Source organism: Lynx rufus, unplaced genomic scaffold (assembly GCF_022079265.1).
Source record: "Lynx rufus isolate CCGP_SWC_20201006 ecotype Redwood Valley unplaced genomic scaffold, mLynRuf1.p SCAF_9, whole genome shotgun sequence".
In the NCBI taxonomy this organism is placed as follows: Eukaryota; Metazoa; Chordata; class Mammalia; order Carnivora; family Felidae; genus Lynx; species Lynx rufus.
The window spans coordinates 58,313,619-58,327,987 of record NW_025814897.1 but is presented as its reverse complement, the minus strand read 5'-3'; the positions used below and the strand labels follow the sequence as shown (position 1 = coordinate 58,327,987).

Sequence of the window (14,369 nt, the reverse complement as noted above, 5' to 3'; positions counted from 1 at the left end):
CAGCCAGTTGAACATCCAACTCTTGATTTCAGTTCAGGTGATGGTCTCACAGTCATGGATAAGCCTCAAGTTGGGCCCTTGTGCTGGGTGTGGAGCCTGCTTGGGATCCTCTACCTCCCTCTCTACCCTTCCCCCACTCTCTCTTCAGCTCAGGTCATGATCTCACAGTCTGTGAGTCTGTGAGTTCGAGCCCCAAGTCGGACTCTGTGCTGACAGCTCAGAGCCTGGAGCCTGCTTCGAGTTCTGTGTCTCCCTCTCTCTGCTGGATCCATCACCAGAAACTGTTCACAATGTCAGAGATTCCTTGGTCTTATCTGTAGGCAATTTCTCCAATAACCTGTTCCCCTGCACTAAGGAGATATACAAATGGGCTAACTCCTTTCTGCAAGACTTAGAAAAGTCCTCTTTAGTATGGGATGGTACCTCACAGAATGTCATCTAAATTCCTCTGATCCCTGTCTTGGAAAGGTCAATCAGGAAATTCCAGCTAAGGGATACCTTACTCCTCTGCACTCTGCCTGGATTCACTTTTGTCTACAGTAGATAGCATTTCCCATGGGCATACAAATGGTTAGATAGCTGGCAAATTGGAGGTCAATGCTTACTGGGACATTTAAGTGTCACTGTCAACATCCGTAATAAATAAAAAACCTCTCATTGTTCTGCCCCATTAAACATCCATGGCTGCTTTAAATGGAAACTGAAGGAGGCCTATATGACTCCGGGTTTACCTACACAGGGAGAGCTTTCTCCTCAGGTTGGGTAAGTGCCAAGGAATGCCTGGTCAGAAACTCCCTAACTTTAGGAGAGGTAGCTGATTTCACAGCCAAAGCAGTGGCAGCCCAACAATGATCACTTGAATCATTAGATCAAGTGGTTTTGGATAACTACACAGTCTCTGATTACCTACTTGCTAAACAAGGAGGCATTTGTGCAATAGCAAATACTACCTGTTGCACATGGATAAATATCTCTGGAGAGGTAGAAATTCAATTAAACAAAATCAGAAAACAAGCCCTCTGGTCACTGCAAATTTCACCTAATGACCCCTGATCTTTTGACCTTTTTAACTGATTACCTTCAAGCCTGGGCTCCTGGTTTAGAACCATCAAACTGTATTTTTCACATACTTTTGATTCTGCTTTGCATAATTATTTTGAAGTCTTTTACTTGTCACATGTCAAACTTTTACAAAAATGACATATACAATAGGATGATGCTAGCTCAGTGCTTCAAGATTTTCTCTAACATTTATGACCCTGAAAAGATATAGACTAGGTAAGAAGTGTCTGAGAGTTCTCCCGCCTAAACTTTCTTGTTACTCAAATATGGCCTTAAATGGTTTCCAACTGCTATGTACTTTCCCTCCCATGTGGAACACAACATGGGGGAAAGGTCATCTTTCCTGACACCAAAGGACAAAAGCACTAAATACAGAAAACCTGACTCTTGACCAGCGAGGCTTTCAGAAGATCTTAATCTAAGGGGGAAAACAACAGAAACCTCATTTAAAATGGAGTCACGTGACCAGAAGGGGGAGTTCTTGGGCCATACCATTCACTGCAGCCCTTTGCAGACCCACCAGGAAGAGATTTACCTTGCATTCCCAACAGGGAGAAATCTACTTTACTACCCCAGAAGGATAGATTCCCTCCTTGCCTAGCAACAGCCCAACCAATAGGAGACTATCACAACTCAGCCAACAAAAAGTCACTAAGCTTCAAACTCCCAGTTCACTCCAAGGGATTTTTGTTTATAACAGCCCCTCCCAATTTCCCTTCCTCTATAAAAGAGCATATCTCTGATTTGTTCTCCAGACTTGCCAATGGTTCACGATGGCTTACTTCTCCTGATCTGGCATTCCTCTGCTATTCCAAATAAACCCATTTTGCTGGTGAAATAACTACCTGGCTGTTTTATTTTCAAGGTTGATTTTATTCTGAAAGTGACAAAACAGAGGCACCTGGGTGGCTCAGTTGGGTAAGCACCCGACTTTGGCTCGGGTCATGATCTCACAGTTTGTGAGTTTGAGTCCCGTGTCAGGCTCTGTGCTGACAATGCAGAGCCTGGAGCCCGGAGCCTGCTTTGAGTTCTGTGTCTCCCTCCCTTTTTGCCCCTCCCTTCCTCACACTCTGTCTCTCTCTCCCAAAAATAAATAAGCATTTATAAATAAATAAATAAATAAATAAATAAAATTAACATTAAAAATAATAAAAAAATAAAAATAAATAAAAGTGACCGAATAAACCTACAAATGTGAGGCTTTTGAGTTTTTGAAAATTAATTTTTTATTGTGATAAACTATACATATAAATTTACCATTTTTAAGTGTACAATTCAGTACATTCACAATGTTTTTAAGATAAGAAGTTACTGATTCACATTTTTATAAAATTCATTCTAATAATTTAAAGGATAGACTGAAGAAGAGGTCCAAGAACAGAGATTGGAAGGTCCAGAGCAATGTAAAAGATTTAAATCTACTTTATTGTCAGACTGTAAGCAAGAATAGAGAATATCTGATTTATTAATAACTATATCCCCCAGGACCTAGCTCCATGCCTGGCACACCATGAGCAGATCTGTTAAATGAATAAATGATCTTTAAGATTCTATTATTCTAAGAATGGAAGACATGTATTCTGCATAGCATGTAACACCCTAATGATGATTAAAAAAAACTCTTCTGTAATATGCATAACAAAGGGTAAAGATGAATATTAGGTATAAGATCAGAGATAGGAGGGTAGAAGCCAGACTATGACAGTCTTTAAACCAAGAAGAAGAGTCTGGACTTCATCTCAAAGAGAAATCTATTGGGGTGTCTGGGCATGGTTTCATACAATCTCACAATGACAGTACTGATAATGCTTATTATCCATTAATTTAAAGAATCCTACAATATTTAGCCCTTTAGTGACTGACTTATTTCACTTAGCATAATGTCATCAATATTCATCCATGTTGTAGCATGTATCAGAGTTTCCTTCCTTTTTAAGGCTGAATAATATATTTCATTTTATGTATATAACACATTTTGTTTATCCATGTATCCATTGAGACACTTGGGTTGCTTCTATCTTTTGGCTACTGTGAACGCTACTATAAACATGGGTACAAATGAGTTGGTTTTAATTTTATAAAATGAAAAAGGAAAAGGAAAAAAAGAGAAACTGAAAACCCTAAGCAATTTTAAACACCTAAAAGTACTGGTTCTCAGAAAATCTAAATCATCCAAGTTGAAGGTAGAAAGTAAATGGAAAAGTGGTAATTGACCTAATAGGTTCTATAAAGATCAACTTTAGACTGACAATGGAGAAAGCTGAGAAACAATCTGATTTGTGCCAGAGAACCCCCAAATGGCTCAGGAATTGCAGGCACCAAGCATATCTAAGAAATAAGTATAAAGGTGGTGCTAAAAACAAAACGAACAAATGAAAGTCCCCTCCACTGTTCCACACAGCCAGGTCCCTCTCCCACTTCACCAGAAGATTAGAGAGTTATTCTATGAGAAAGGAAAATAGAGAGCTTCTGGACTGGGAAATAAAAGAAACAAGTGAGGGCTAAAATACAAACAGTATTAAAAACAAGGAAATTAAATACATTACTCTATGTTATCATCAAACTCTGTCTGCATTCAGCACCAAGAAAACTGGGAACTAAGCTTACTCCCTCCAGCAAGACACTGGATAATTCTTTACGAATCTGATGGGCAAAAGAAAGAATTAAAGGAGCTAACTCCCCCCAAAAGAACTCAGCCAGATCATCCTACAGAGAAGCTCCCTAAACCCGCACAAGTGCTTAAAATCAAGCTTTTAGTGCTCAACTTTTTTAAACATAGGAGGATAGCCAAGAATTACTTGTTTTTTGAGGACCACATCAAGCAAGAAAGAATAATCAAAATAAACAGAGGTACTAACAATATACAAAAAACTGAGTATTGGGAAGAGGAAATACATCTCAATAATATCCTCAAAATAATAAAAGATACTGGAGGGGCTCCTCTGTGGTTCAGTCAGTTAAGCAAATGTCTCTTGATTTTGGCACAGGTCACGATTTCACAGTTCATGGGATCAAGGCCCGGGCTGGGCTCTGCACTCATAGTACAGAGCCTGCTTGGGTTTCTCTTTCTCCCTCTCTCTCTACCTGTCCCTTGTTCACTTGCACACATGTACACACATGTTCTCTCTCTCTCAATATCAATAAATAGAAACTTTAAAAACCAAAGATACTAGAATCAAAAAGATGCTACAGACAAGGAACATTCAGAAAACAAACAAAAAAAACCTCTTTGAAATGAAAATGATAGAAATAAAATAGGATGGAAGAAAGCTGAAAAAATCTTTTGAGAATTAAAACAGAAACATGAAGAAAAAGAAAAGACATAAAATAAGACAAAATCAGAAGATCAGTCCAGGTCTAATAATTCAAGAGGGAACCAAAAATGGAGAAGAGGATATCATACTAGTTAAGAAAATTTCCTAAAAACTAAGAACATTAAGTTTCCAGTTTGAAAGAAATTATATCTATTACTCAGCACACAAAATGAAAATCGACACATCAGTATGAAAGATCAAAAGACCAAGAGTCAGAAAGGTAACACTAAGAATCTACAAGGCTATACATTAATGTTTTTGAACTTCTTTAGGAATGTATCCAACTTAAAATTCTAAACTCCACCAAATTTCCAGTGTAAAAGTTGTCCAAATACATTTTCAGAAACACAAGGTCTCAAAAAACTTTCTCCCATGTTTCATTTATTAGGAAACTACCAACTGGAGAGTATGTTCAACCTCATGATAGAGTAAACCAATAAAAAAAAGGAAAATGTAATCTGAGAAACAATGGATCCATCTAACACAAGAGAAAAGGAAATTCTCAAAATGATGACAAAGGTAGATCCCAGGTTGACAGCTGAGCACCCATCATGGGGGTGGTAACTAGTATATATTAGAATAGGCCAGAAGGTTCTGGAAGAGAGGTCTTCAAGAGGTCTTCAAATTAAATGAATTTCTTCTGAGGAAAAACCTGATGCATTCTTATACACAGAGACGTGATTTACATTGTGGATAAAAAGTTGGGGGATAAATTCAGGATATGTATATAAATTAAACAAAGGAAAACAAAAAAAATATGCAAAAAAGTATAAGTAATCAGTATACCACATGACTCAGCTGTGAATATCATTTACCTAATTACAATACTGTATAAATGAAATACCGACCTAACCAAAATGTATATCTATAACTAGAGGGTAGAAAAAAACACTACTACCAGGTTAGTGTTGCCATATAAGAAATGGAAAAAACGCTTAGCAAAGTTAAATAAACTTTCCAAGATAACACTGAAATACTGGGGTCAGGATTAGCGCCAAAGTCTGATTGTCTCTGGAGCTGTCTATATCAATATATGTTGCCTCCCCAAGGACAAGAGCTTAACAATATAGCACAGGAATAGATTTGAAAATTTCAAAACAGGGAAATTTGATATTAAAAATTACAGGGGCACTTGGGGGGCTCAGTCGGTTAAGCATCCGACTTTGGCTCAGGTCATGATCTCTCGGTTCCTGAGTTCAAGCCCCGCATTGGACTCTGCACTGGCAGTTTGGAGCTTGCTTGAGATTCTCTCTCTCCCCCTCTCTCTGCCCCTCTCCTGCTCATGTGCCCACTCTCTTTCTCTCTTAAATAAACAAACTTTAAAAAAAATAAAAAATGTGTTATCTTGGAGATTTCTATAAATGAAGTAACTTAAGAGTGATCCAATTTAACTGTCATAACTAAAAACAGCATAAGGAGAACTAATAACAAATCAAATGTGGTATCCTTGATGGAATCCTGGAACAGAAAAACACTAGATAAAAACTAAAGAAATTTAAATAAAATATGGAATTTGGTTAATAATGTATCAATACTGGTTCATTAACTGTGAAAATGTACAAATGAATTATCTTTGCAGTTTTTCTGTCAATATAAAACTACTCTATTTTTTTAAGTATTTATTTATTTATTTATTTTGGGGGGGGGGGGGAGAGAAAGAGAGACAGAACAAGCCAGGGAGGGGTAGAGAGAGAATCCCAATAGGCTCTGCACTGGTAGCAGAGCCCGACATGGGGCTCAATCTCACAAACTGTGAGATCATGACCTGAGCCAAAATCAAGAGATAGATGCTTAACGGACTGAGCCACCCAGACACCCCTAAAACTATTATAAAATAAAAAATATTTTTTTAAAGTTTTATTTATTTAAGTTATCTCTACACCCAATGTGGGGCTTGAACTTATGACCCTGAGATGAACTGAGAGTCCCTATGCTCCTCTGACTGACCCAGCCAGGTGCCCCTTACAAAAATTTTACTGGAAAACAAAAAACAGAAATGGAAAGCTGTTTTTGTATGTACAAATAATATGGAAAGATCTCTAGGATGTATTGTTAAGTAAAAAAAGAAAAGTGTGGAGTAGAGTCTGATACATCTTATACAAGAGAAAATAAGAAATTATATTCGTATTTGCTTGTATTTGCATAAAGAAATCCCAGAATATACACAAGAAAATAATATATACAAACAATATATAAGGCAGGAGGGGGTGGAGTAGAGAAAGGAGCTACCAGAACAAGGGTAGTAGTAAGTTTTCTCAGAGTACACCTTTTTATGTTTGTATTACCTATTAAAAATAGAGGGGGGGATGGGGCGCCTGGGTGGCGCAGTCAGTTAAGCGTCTGACTTCAGCCAAGTCACGATCTCGCAGTCCGTGAGTTCGAGCCCCGCGTCAGGCTCTGGGCTGATGGCTCAGAGCCTGGAGCCTGTTTCCGATTCTGTGTCTCCCTCTCTCTCTGCCCCTCCCCCGTTCATGCTCTCTCTCTGTCCCAAAAATAAATAAACGTTGAAAAAAAAAATTAAAAAAAAAAAAAATAGAGGGGGGGAAAGTTATCCAGTTTAAAGCCCTAAGAGATATGGATTAGATGAATTCTGAAAGTCTCCTCCAATTCTGTAATGTTCTAATTCAAGAATTTCAGCTCAAAGTACTTAAATTATTAGTCATTTATAATGTGTCTTCCCTGAAACCCCATGCTCCTGTCACTTCTTTATACCTTTTAACTCTATTTTTCTAAGCAACTGCACTTATCACACTGTATTGTTTTAGATATTATATGCAATATTTCTTTCCTGATAAAATGTAAATTTAAGCTTATGTTCTATCAAATCACTTGACAGCATAGTTTTACATGCACATGTGTTAAATTAAAATAGTTACCAAGCATGGAGTGCCTGGGTGGCTCAGTAGGTTAAGCACCCAACTTCAGCTCTTGCAGTTCATGGGTTTGGTTCATGGGTTCGAGGTCAGGCTCTGTGCTGACAGCTCAGAGGCTGAAGCCTGCTTCCGATTCTGTGTTTCCCTCTCTCTCTGCCCCTCCCCTGCTCGCGTTTTGTCTCTCTCTCAAAAATAAACATTAAAAAAAAATTTTTTTTTAAATAGTTTGAGCACTTCCCACGTGCCAGGCACTCTTGTAAATGCTTCACGTTTATTAACTAATTTAATCTTCACAATAACTCTGTATTATAGTTCCTATTACCTTTAGAGAAGGAAATTGAAGCACAAAGAAGTCAAATAATTTGCCCAAAGCCAGTGGCCAGTGCTAAAATATGAAACCCAGACTCTGTGCTCTTAATCACTAGCTCTACTGTTTAGTTTTAAGGCTCCAAAACCAGATCTGGAAAACATTCTCTTTGACTGCCCTAAATTGCAGTATGAAGCTTCATGGTACAAATGGCTTAATATCATCTAATCCAGCAGTTCTCAAAGTGTGGTCTACTGACCACCAGGATCCCCAGGACTCTTCAGTAGAGGGTCCAATACCCTCCTGGGAGTCAAACCATTTTCATAATATTGTTATTTGGCTTTTTTCACCCTCGTTCTCTCATGAGTGTACAGTGGAGTTTCCCAGAGCCTATATGACACGTGACATTACAATAGATCGAATGGAGAAGGATCTGAGAATCCAGATATTTTCTCATGAGTCAAAGACATTAAAGAGATTTGCAAATTTGTAAAACAATGCCATTCTCTCACTAAATTTTTGTTTGCAAAATAGTTCTTTCATGTAATGGGTTTATTTTTATTTTTAAATGAATTAAGTATTTTTAAACTTTGTTTAATTTTCAATAAATATTGATATAAACCATATGAACAGTTCTTTAGGGGCCTCAACAATTTGTAAAAGCATAACAGGTAACGGTATCTTGAGAAGAAAAGTTTAAGATCACTGATCTAGCCAATCTAAACCGTTCAGTACTCCTGATCCCTGATGGAAAGACACATTTTCCCTATCTGGCATGTTATAATTCAAAAGACCTGATGTAAAAAGAATAACATAGAATGAAAAAATAAGCAGCACTAGGCCAAATATGTGCTTCTACCCGAGATATTTCCTAATTTGTAACCCTATTTGTAACATTTGTTTGTAGTAATATCTTCCACTATAAACCATGAATGCATTCCTAAAAGTGCCTCAGCATTTCAAGACGGCAGCCAGAGGTAGCAATAAAAGAGATTTCTTAAGGAAACTTCGGCTGTAAATTGTATACTCCAACATTCCTTTATTAAATCATGTATACTACTGAAATATAAACCCTAAGACTTGTTAGAAAGATTACCAAGACTAGTATCATTAACTTGCTCTGACACTTCACATACTGAAACAACTCATCTTCATTACAAAGCACAGAAGCTTTATTTTTGATAAGCTAAACAGAAGCCTACTTAACTCCAAATCAGTTCCATGAACACATCTTTAATAACATTTGACATACTTTTAGGTTCTACGCTAATAGCAAACAATTTAACAATAGCTTTAACTAAACAAAACTAATTTTTCTCAACCTACCCCCCAAAAAATGCAAAATCCTGGTCTCATTATTATTATTTTTTTTAGAAAAATGGCAAGAGTTATAAAAAAAAAAAAAAGCAGGTTCCCTGCTCCCCAACCCCAAGAATCTAAAGTATCCCAGCATACAATCAACTAATGTAAGTATAAAATGTTATTGTTAAACTACTAAGTGCCTATGGGAAAAATAAAACATAGATTCCACCACAGTAAAGACTAATACAGGCTACTAGCTTTGATTCCTAGTAGATTCAACCATCATTCATTTACCAAATATTTCTGGTACCTACGAGCCTGGTGCTATGCTAGGCACTGGAGATACAATGAACAAAAAAATAAGTTGTAATCTTCATGGGACTTACGTTCTGCTGTGGGTAACAGACACACACACACACATACAAATAAGAATTATAAATGTGGTAAATGCTTTGCCACAGATTAGTTTTTGAAAGCTGAATTGTGGAACTGTAAAACCTAAAAATAAATAATTCATGAAGAGTTACATCAAGATGACATGGGCTCCAAAGACCTTTACTAATGCATAAGAAAACTACAGACACTGCCCAGGAAAACAGAGATCAATCTTTCACTGTCAAAGCTATCGGATGGCATTACTTAGCATTATAGCAGCCTTAAAAGATAATTAACCCCACAGTTCCAGAGTTAAAAAGCATGTAAATACAATACTTTAGAAAATATCTAAGAGGAGCCTAAAGAAACACTGACATCTAAACGTAATGTGGTATCCTGAACTGAATCCTGAAAGAAAAAAAGATGAAAAGAAATCTGAATAAACTATGGACTTAGTTAATAATAACACATCAATATTGGTTCATTCATTATAAAAAAGTACCATACTAATTTAAGATGTTAAGAACACCGAGGAATACTGGGGAAACTGGGTGGGGCTATGTGGGAACCTTCTGCACAATCTTCTCAATTTTTCTGTAAATCTAAAATTGTTCTAAAAAATAGTCTATTAAAAAAAATCTAAGATGACTTCAGGAACTACAGGGAGGTCATTGTCAAGACTTAAATAAAGTAAAAAATGAGAAGCCACGGAACTCTGCAATGTCATTTAGAACATAAATACTCAAGGAATTCAAAGGAAACCTTTAAATATCGAACTTATGATCTCTACTCATACTAAAACCTTCCTAGGGCAGAGATTAAAGGTTTCTTCATGCAAACTAAATAGTTCTTCATCACAACATAAGGTCGGCAATAACATCCCTAGAGTGCACAATAAGCACTTTAGATCCTATTTATCAATAATGACGAACACACCATATTTTACACATGGCATTGTCCTAAAAGTGCCATAAAACACCTAGACTGGGTTCACGCTCACAGGTCTTACTTACCAAGTTACTTAAAGAAACAAGTTTATACATGCTTCAGGAATATTCATAAGCAAAGAGGAGACTATCCTTTTCCTTGGTAAGGAAGGAAGAGGCAAAGATTATATATGAAAAGAGAGAAGTGATTTCTCAGCTCCAACTAGAAGCAATTTTGCAACTAACGTTAATCTACTTCAACGCCATATATATTAGTATAAACAGTTCAAGGTAGTTGTAAAAGCTCTGAATTTATATCAGTTATCTGCTTTCCAATCAAAAGAAATTTTCTTCCCTACAGCCTAATCTAAGGTACCTAGCAGGTAACTCAATGATGATTTAGGAGGAACTAACCTCTCAATGTGTGGATTTTAAAGATGGTCATGCAAAATGTAAGAAAAACAAAAAAGGATGATAATCTCTAAATTGTCGAGTGCCAAGTTTCATAATTCAGCATAAAATTGGAATCACCACAAGAAGTTATTTTGGAGAAAGCCATCACAAAACTATGATCCTGTATGTAATACAAAGTAAGCGACAGCAGAAGCCTGACCAGGTAAGTAAGATCACGCTACTCATCATATACTGTGGAATATGAAGCATAAAAGGGTCATTTAGCCGAAACGGCATTACATATTGAAATCTAATTTAGATAACCAGATGATGAATCTATTCTACTCTACTCCATTACTCCCTAGCCCCTAAGGAAATCCTACAAAACAAAGATGTTCGCTATTCTCAGGCCTTCTCTCACAAGAATCCTAAATATATTTATATGTTGAAAACACTCAGAAGAAATGAAATAATTAACATTTCCCCGGTAATCCCCGTTTGCACCACCATAAAGAGAATCAGACACTGCTTCATGTTGAAAGAGGAGGAGAGGTGAGATGTGAAAAATTCCAAGTAAAACGATCATGACATAGCATCTGGCAGAGATCGGCAAAGCATCAACAGTGCCAGAAGAATTGTCAGGGCTCAAAGTCATGAGAAGAAAACGAGGTTTTCCAACAAGCCTCAGCCTAACCCAAGAAACAAAAATCACCACTGCCGCCACCACCCCTCTTACTCCCCAACCACTCCATCCTCAAGTCGCCTCTAATTCAGACATATATCTTCCAAACTAATTCCCCACCCAAGGGAAAACCATCCAAGAATTTCTACGACCCCCCATTTCCCACCTCCCATAAGATCCGCATATCCCAGGGCCAAGCCTCTAAGGAAACAACGCCCTAATCCCCCCACCCTCCTAGTCCAAGGTTGAAGAGGGTCGGTTCCCGGGAGCGGGGCTTCCCGGAGTGGGGCTTCCCAGGGTGGGCCTTCACAGAGCTGACGAACTGGAATAAAAGCAAAGATAAGGGTGGGGCTCAAGGAAGGGGGCTACGGTTGGTGAGACGGCGGAGACGGGAGGAATAAAGGGATGGACAGCAGGCTGGGGCTGGGCGGGGTGAGGACTGGGGGGAGGGGGCAGACCGACGGGAGAGGCCCGGGCTGCGGCGGGGGGGGGGGGGGGGGGGGGAGAGGTGGTGGAAGGAGACGTCTGAACCGGGGACGGAAGGGTCAAAAATCTGACCGACGGATCAAGACGAAGAGGAGCCGGTGGCTAACAGAGGTCAGCAAACACCGGGCAGGGCTGGGGGTTACCACCGAGCGTAAACGCGAGGCCGGTAGAGAGAGCCTTCGCGGACAGAAGGGCCGCACTGGGGGCGGTGCGGGGAAGCCGCGGCCAGCTGCCAGGAGTGGGGGAGCCGCGCACTCACCGCTCTGCTCCCCCAGGAACACCAGCTTGAATTTCCTCAGCGGATTCCCGAAGTCTCCGCCCGCGGACATGATGAAGCCGAAGGAGCTGCCGCCGCCTCAGCTCAGAGACCTCTCGGACCGACGCTGCACCAATCGGCTAACGAAAAAGGTGAGAGGAAGGACCGGCGCCGAGCTCTCTTGGACCCTGCAGGGCCCGGCGGCGGAGCAAGACTGGAGGGCAGGACTCCTCCCCACAGACAGGCAGCCGTCGCCGCCGCCTCCCCGCAGAGTCGCCTTAGCACCGAGAGGCCCGCGGCTGGGAAAGGAAGGATGGCGGTGTCGGAAGCAGCCAAGGGTGGGCTCTAAGTTACCAAGGCTAGCGCCGTTCCCTTCTCAACACCCGGCACCGAGACTGGGGTGAGAGAAGAGGAAGGTGGCGGAACCGGAGCCGCAGACGCGTCTGGGACCTCTCACGCGCTGCGCCTCAGCTCCCACAGCTGCCGCCGCCGCAGCCCAACCTGCTGAGTGCGCGAGCCTCTGGCGCGGCGCGCGGCGAGCCCGGGCGCGAGCGTGCCGCCCCTCCGGCCGTCGGCGTGCGTGCGTGCGCGTGCGCCACAAGCCAGCGCCTTCCTGGTTTAGCCTGCTCTCCCGGCTTCTCCTTCACAGCGGAGACCAGGGCAGGTTAGGTTGCCACGCCAATCGGGAGAAGTAAGGGGGAGGCGGGGCGGAACCCTGGGGAAGTGACGGGGGTAGAATAAGGAGCATGTACGTCACTAACGTGAGAGCCAATCGGAAGGGGCCAAAGGCGGGCAGAGATGGCAGTGAGGTGGCGGCGCGAGAACGCGCGCGGCCCTAGCGCGATGGAAAGCGACTCACGGTGACTACCATGCGAAGTGTGGCGCGTCGCAGCCCGAGGGGAGGGGAAGCGTGGGGAGGGAGGAGGCGGGGCCGGCACCTAGGTTGAATTGACCCCAGCACAGTGCGCGTGTGGTGTGAGATCCCTAAGGTGTCTGCTGTGTTTCTCTTCTCCAGAACCCTCAGCCCTGCCTCGTATTCCTTAAATCTGCCCTTCACCCGTGCACCCACCCACCTACTCCATTTTTTTTTCTTATCATTAATTCCTCAGTGTTGCTCCCAGGAGTTTCATAACTACCAGAAGCAGAGCCTCTACATTTTTGCAGATGAGGAAATTGAACCTCAGAGGAAGGAAATGACTTACAAAATCCACGAAGCCATAAAGTGGAACCTAGGTTATGTCTTTTTCCCATTGAACCTCTGCGACCTCATTATTGATAAGCCATTCCACTTCCCTGACCTGGCTTGGTCTGTTAACAGCCCTTGTTCCTTTGTGGGTGACGCCCACCTTCCACTGTGCTAGAAAAGGATTTAGACATCATGTAAATCAAACCCTTCATTTCACAGATGGTGAAACTGAGGTCCAAGTAGGAAAACAGCTATGCAAAAAGGTCACACAACAAAGTAGAGGTAGAGCCTGACCTCGAGCCTGAGTGTGAGGGAAGAAATATTTTAAAGATCACCTTTTCCTCCTGAAGCTAGGTTTCTGAATCAGTTATGGGTGGACCTCCCTTAAATTAGACCTCTGAAGCAGGCGCATTTTTCTGTGGAGAGGACCCATAGCTTTCATCAGATTTTCAATCCAGTTTATGACTCAAAAAATGAAGGTTAATGTGACAGCCAAGAACCTCAGGAGACCCGACAACTAGGTATAATGTAGATGTAAGTAACAGGACAACTCGGCATAGGCTTTTAAGCTGAATGGGATCCTGGGAGAGAAAAAGGACTTTAGGCAAAAACTAAAATAAATCTGAATAAATATGGACTTTGGTTAATTACAGTGTATCAATACTGGTTCATTAATTATAACAAATGTTTCATACTAACATAAAATATTAATAATAAGGTAACTGGGGAAGGAGAGTTTATATGGGGACTGCTCGGTTTTTCTGTAAATTAAAAACCTAAAAAAATAAAGTATATTAATAAAACAAACAAAAAGTTAAGAATCACCGAATTAAAGAATTCAGCATCCACACCTCACCACACTATGGGACAGCATCCAAAAATGTAATCTCTATCCTCGAGGAGGACACTTTTAAAAAACTAGTATCAAAAAAACGTGGAAGGAGCGCTGAGGTGGCTCACTTGGTTAAGCGTCTGACTTCGGCTCAGGTCATGATCTCATGGTTCATGAGTTCAAGCCCCACGTCAGGCTTTGTGCTGACAGCTCAGAGACTGGAGCCTGTTTTGGATTCTGTGTCTCCCTTTCTCTCTTCCCCTCCCCTACTCGCACTCTGTCTGTCTCTCTCTGTCTCTCGAAATAAATACACATTAAAAAAAAAAAATGGGGAGTGACAACCTGGCTGATTCATTCAATAAAGCATGCAACTCT

General features: G+C 40.7%; 2 protein-coding genes across 3 annotated transcripts in view; one reads left to right on the top strand and one right to left on the bottom strand.

Moving 5' to 3' along the window:
- The window catches only part of RAB6A (RAB6A, member RAS oncogene family), an 87,337-nt gene extending 74,681 nt beyond the window's left edge, over positions 1 to 12,656 (bottom strand). For both annotated transcript variants that reach the window (XM_047070278.1, XM_047070277.1), the window contains exon 1: positions 11,980 to 12,656. In XM_047070278.1, the coding sequence (XP_046926234.1) occupies positions 11,980 to 12,049 (70 nt within the window). In that variant the 5' untranslated portion in view covers positions 12,050 to 12,656. The remainder of the gene's footprint in view (positions 1 to 11,979) is intronic.
- MRPL48 (mitochondrial ribosomal protein L48) overlaps positions 12,048 to 14,369 on the top strand; it is a 96,566-nt gene continuing 94,244 nt past the window's right edge. The window contains exons 1-2 of the mRNA XM_047071978.1: positions 12,048 to 12,314; positions 12,448 to 12,640. Coding sequence (XP_046927934.1) covers positions 12,048 to 12,314; positions 12,448 to 12,640 — 460 coding nt within the window. The remainder of the gene's footprint in view (positions 12,315 to 12,447; positions 12,641 to 14,369) is intronic.